This window comes from Symphodus melops (genome assembly GCF_947650265.1).
Source record: "Symphodus melops genome assembly, chromosome: 6".
Taxonomy (NCBI): domain Eukaryota; kingdom Metazoa; phylum Chordata; class Actinopteri; order Labriformes; family Labridae; genus Symphodus; species Symphodus melops.
The window spans coordinates 4,662,676-4,668,675 of record NC_136696.1 but is presented as its reverse complement, the minus strand read 5'-3'; the positions used below and the strand labels follow the sequence as shown (position 1 = coordinate 4,668,675).

At 42.7% G+C, this 6,000-nt stretch overlaps 1 protein-coding gene across 1 annotated transcript in view; it reads right to left on the bottom strand.

Annotated features, from left to right (window-relative positions):
* Positions 1-412: 412 nt before the first annotated feature.
* LOC306825793 (uncharacterized protein) overlaps positions 413-6,000 on the bottom strand; it is a gene marked incomplete at its 5' end in the record, with an annotated part of 41,158 nt that continues 35,570 nt past the window's right edge. Inside the window, 3 exons of the mRNA XM_079346749.1 lie at positions 413-1,465; positions 4,970-5,143; positions 5,751-5,924. Of these exons, the coding sequence (XP_079202875.1) occupies positions 1,456-1,465; positions 4,970-5,143; positions 5,751-5,924 (358 nt within the window). The 3' untranslated portion in view covers positions 413-1,455. The remainder of the gene's footprint in view (positions 1,466-4,969; positions 5,144-5,750; positions 5,925-6,000) is intronic.

Below are 6,000 nucleotides of genomic sequence, written 5' to 3'. Positions count from 1 at the left end.
AATTTAATCAAATACAGCTGGTGGATAATAATAAGAAAGAGAAGAAAAAAGCTGTTGTGCAGAGTCAGCCTCAACCAAATCAAATATCACCTCAACCCCAGCAGGGACAGATACAAGTTACAAATTCTGACCAACGTGATCTTGTTAAAACTTGCATGGAGCACTACTGCCCCCCAGAGGTTGAAAGGGAGAAGGTACCTTAAGTACGCCGCATGGTTTATTCTGTCAGAACAATTAAAATTGCATTTGATAACCATTAGAAATTATATATCCAAATGTTATTCTTTTTCTATCTTCTAAAAATTCAACCTATGTGTTTTGATGTCATGTGTCGTTCCATTTCTTCTTGTCACATCTTCATTAAAAAGGTTTGAGACTTCTTACAGGTCAAATAATCCTAAAAACCACGTGGTGTGAATAAAAATAAAAGGTTGGCTTTAATAGACACCAGGAAACGTCACTGTGATGGTTTTATAACATCAACATCACGTTCACAGTTTACCTCTGGGTTTAAGATCGTTTAAAGTTAAGGTAAATTATTACAGAGCTAACTTCGATGATCTGCGTCTCTTTTCTGTTTTTATAAACAAGGTTTTATTGGCCTGTTACAATTTCTCCTATTAAATCATCAAATAACATCAAATCATCTCCATGAACATGATACAAGAATGTATAATAGCAAAGTTCACCTTCTTCACACAATAAAAAGAAATGAAATAAACACAAAGGCTGTAAATATTATAAGTCAAATCAATATGCAGATTGTCTCCACATGTCTCCTCTCACAGATCCTTAGTTTTCCTGAACGCTCCGATACGGGTCGGATGAGCGAGTCATTTTAAAAGTTGTGGCCGCAATGAATTGTGGGTCGGCACTATCGTATCTCCTTTGGTAAAGGATGCTCCAGTGTTTCCGAAAGGAGGTTATAAAGGAAGCAATATTCAGGTGCTGAGTCTGCACCTGGATCCAGACATCCATGTTTGTAGTTCTTTTAAAAATTCAGTGAAGCCTCCTCTTTGTTTGGATCCAACAAAGAGACGACTGAATTATAATCAGACGACCAACGACTCGTGGTTACAAACACAACTTCACACTTTATCAGGTGGCATCAACTTCTACTGTTATCTGTGAATAAGAGTGCAGCACTGCACATGTCCACAGGGTGGTGCTGTAACACAAACATTTATATCCAAAGAGTTCATCTTGGCTCGTTGAGTCATGAAGCAGTTTAAGTTCAGAATATGAGAATAGAAAACAGTCCGAGGTCATGGTCCTGTGTGTGAAGGTGGAGCTGATCTCAGAGCAGCTCAGACTGCAGCACTGAGACTCATCTGAGCTGTGATTGGTCCGTCAGTCTCCCAGTAACGCGGCCCAGTTACAGACTCACCAAACACCAGCTGCTGCTGCTTCCAGCTCTGTGATCGTCAGGAACAAATGGATCCTCTCTTTAAACACTCACCAGCAGCTGTTGATATAAAAAGAAATAAATCAGAGAAATCATGAGTTATTATCATATAAGATCATTATTATTATAATAATATAAGATCATTATTATTATAATCATATTAGATCATTGTTATTTTTATAATCATATAAGACCATTGTTATTATAATACTATAAGATCATTATTATTATTATCATATAATATCATCACTCCTCGTCATCTGCTCTCATCCGTTTACACTGAAGTCAGACTTCATGTTGTGGAGGCGGAGCTTAATGATGTAAAACAACCCTGAGCAGCAGTATGTGCACTCACACGTCTGTAGATGGAAACTCATCACAGCAGCACTTTAAAGTGACAGGCTGCAGTTTACTTATCAACACATGAGAACCATGTGATGAAGTGCAGCTTGACTTTAATACTCCCACTCTTTAGCTCCTGGAGCAGAAACATTCACTCTGCAGCTCACTTTATGCTGGACTGAAACATCTCAGACACTTTGGATGCTCCTCTGTAAACTCCTGTTCACTGCATGTTGTTTGCTCCTTACTTCTTTATGACTACACTCACTACATGTTTACATCTTAATGTTCATTCATCTTCACCCTCCTGATGTAAAATCAAAACAGAAAATAACAAAGCTGATTGAACGCTTTAAGGGCAGAAAGAACAGAAACCTGTTTTTAAACTTTGGGCTCAAAAGTGAAAAGATAAAAAAAGAAACAAAGTCTGTTCTTCTTCACGTCCCACCTCTTCCTTTGATATTCAATGTTTGAGCAGCGTCATCACTTTCACTTCCTGTTTGATGATCTCTCACAGGTCACTGGAGCTTCAAGATTTATCAGGAAATTATGAATTTGTGCTTCAAACTAAATCAAGCTGAGTCCAAGTTCAACAGAGTTCATTGACTTTGAGACAAATCCTGTTTCCTGAGTGTTTGTCTAAAATCTCTCTGTACACATGGAAATGAGAACAAAGTGAGTAAGTGACATGAAAACAAGCTGGGTGTGTCTCTGCTGTTTCTTCAGACTGACAGCTGTAAAAATATTCTAACAGAGCAGCACTGACACTGACGGAGCTCTGAGGTCACTGAAGCTTCAGCCAGCTCATTAAGTCAGAGCAGAACAAGCAGAAGATCAGGATTCAATCATTGCTGCTGTTTGTCACCTTTGATGCACATTTACACAACTTCAACTTTTATTGTTGCTTTTTATCACAAACTTCTCCTGGAAATGTTTTCAAAACCAACATTTCAAATGTTTCATGACTGATGAGTCCTGGACTGTTCAGTGAAACCCAGCAGAGACCAGGATGGACTCAACGTAACCCAGCAGAGACCAGGATGGACTCAACTTAACCCAGCAGAGACCAGGATGGACACAACTTAACCCAGCAGAGACCAGGATGGACTCAACGTAACCCAGCAGAGACCAGGATGGACTCAACGTAACCCAGCAGAGACCAGGATGGACTCAACTTAACCCAGAAGAGACCAGGATGGACTCAACTCAACCCAGCAGAGACCAGGATGGACTCAACTTAACCCAGCAGAGACCAGGATTGACTCAACTTAACCCAGAAGAGACCAGGATGGACTCAACTCAACCCAGCAGAGATCAGGATGGACTCAACTTAACCCAGCAGAGACCAGGATGGACTCAACTTAACCCAGCAGAGACCAGGATGGACTCAACTTAACCCAGCAGAGACCAGGATTGACTCAATTTAACCCAGCAGAGACCAGGATGGACTCAACTTAACCCAGCAGAGACCAGGATTGACTCAACTTAACCCAGCAGAGACCAGGATGGACTCAACTTAACCCAGCAGAGACCAGGATGGACTCAACGTAACCCAGCAGAGACCAGGATGGACTCAACTTAACCCAGAAGAGACCAGGATGGACTCAACTCAACCCAGCAGAGACCAGGATGGACTCAACTTAACCCAGCAGAGACCAGGATTGACTCAACTTAACCCAGAAGAGACCAGGATGGACTCAACTCAACCCAGCAGAGATCAGGATGGACTCAACTTAACCCAGCAGAGACCAGGATGGACTCAACTTAACCCAGCAGAGACCAGGATGGACTCAACTTAACCCAGCAGAGACCAGGATGGACTCAACTTAACCCAGCAGAGACCAGGATGGACTCAACTTAACCCAGCAGAGACCAGGACAGACTCAACTTAACCCAGCAGAGACCAGGATTGACTCAATTTAACCCAGCAGAGACCAGGATGGACTCAACTTAACCCAGCAGAGACCAGGACAGACTCAACTTAACCCAGCACAGACCAGGATGGACTCAACTCAACCCAGCAGAGACCAGGACGGACTCAACTTAACCCAACAGAGACCAGGATGGACTCAACTTAACCCAGCAGAGACCAGGATGGACTCAACTTAACCCAGCAGAGACCAGGACGGACTCAACTTAACCCAGAAGAGACCAGGATGGACTCAACTTAGCCCAGCAGAGACCAGGACGGACTCAACTTAACCCAGAAGAGCCCAGGATGGACTCAACTCAACCCAGCAGAGACCAGGATGGACTCAACTTAACCCAGCAGAGACCAGGATGGACTCAACTTAACCCAGCAGAGACCAGGATGGACTCAACTTAACCCAGCAGAGACCAGGATGGACTCAATTTAACCCAGCAGAGACCAGGATGGACTCAACTTAACCCAGCAGAGACCAGGATTGACTCAATTTAACCCAGCAGAGACCAGGATTGACTCAACGTAACCCAGCAGAGACCAGGATGGACTCAACTTAACCCAGAAGAGACCAGGATGGACTCAACTTAACCCAGCAGAGACCAGGATGGACTCAACTTAACCCAGCAGAGACCAGGACGGACTCAACTTAACCCAGAAGAGACCAGGATGGACTCAACTTAGCCCAGCAGAGACCAGGACGGACTCAACTTAACCCAGAAGAGACCAGGATGGACTCAACTTAACCCAGCATAGACCAGGACGGACTTAACTTAACCCAGCAGAGACCAGGACGGACTTAACTTAACCCAGCAGAGACCAGGACGGACTTAACTTAACCCAGCAGAGACCAGGGCGGACTTAACTTAACCCAGCAGAGACCAGGACGGACTTAACTTAACCCAGCAGAGACCAGGATGGACTCAACTTAACCCTTTTGTAGGAGCAGATTATTAATATAATATGCAGGGTGTGTGTGTCTGTCAACTAACGGGGTGTGTCACAATTGTCAATATAAGGTAGGAACCTTTGTTACCGGTCAGGTGTTCCACCTGGAAGGGCAAAACAGTTTTTGACCGCTAAAGCAGTGGAAAGCACGGTTACCTATGGGGATGTTTGATCGGTGAAATATGGAAATGGTGAACTAAATGGATGAAAATAAATCAATGGCATGATTAACAACAAAGAAACAAGTGGACTTTCATTCATGAAACAAGGTAACAACAGCGCGTCAATTAGTAACCCAGGTGCAACGTCGCAGTGGCTTAAAGCGTCGGCTTAGCCTCTACACATTTACATACATCAGAGTCTCCAGTCTACAGTTTGGACTCTGCAGAAAATCACTCAGCAGCTTCACTCCTGAATCCTGCAGATTGTTGTAGCTCAGGTACAGCTCTCTGAGATGGGAGGGGTTGGACTTCAGAGCTGAGGCCAGAGAAGAACAGCTGATCTCTGACAAACTGCAGCTCATCAAACTGAATAAAGAATAAAAGGAGAATAAAAAGAATGATGAATGAGATGATAAGAACATAACTAGGTCCAATCAGTGAGTGTGTCCATAAAATAAGTAGAGAGACTTTGTCATTGTGTTATTGTGGATCATTCAAATGTCAGCTTTCTACAGACATCATCCAAACATTCATCCAGCTGTTCATGTCAATAAAGACACCAACATGTTACTGATCTCAGTCAAGATTACACACCCACTACTCTACTGAGCTACACACACCTGGGACTCTGTGTGTGTGTGTGTGTGTGTGTGTGTGTGTGTGTGTGTGTGTGTGTGTGTGTGTGTGTGTGCTTCATAATCAAATATGTGTCAATTCAGATAATCTTGTGTCTTCAGTTTTGAACATTTAATAAAAATCAGAAACTTTCATTTTAAAAACTTAAAGAACTCCATCTAAAGTATTTTGTTAAAAATCAGATTTATTGATGATGCAGATTCAAACAAGAAAATCAACATGAACAGCATTCAATCTAAAACTTCATGGAGGTCAGAAACATGTGAAGATGAAAATGTTTCAGCTGATAATCAAACACATGAGATGTAAAACACAAACAGAGAAGAAGTGAACTGACCTCAGAGTCTCCAGTCTACAGTTTGGACTCTGCAGAAAGTCACTCAGCAGCTTCACTCCTGAATCCTGCAGCTTGTTCCAGCTCAGGCTCAGATGTCTCAGATGGGAGGGGTTGGACTTCAGAGCTGAGGCCAGAGAAGAACAGCTGATCTCTGACAAACTGCAGCTCATCAAACTGAATAAAGAATAAAAGAAGAGAATAAAAATAATGATGAATGAGATGCTAAGAACATAACTAGGTCCAATCAGTG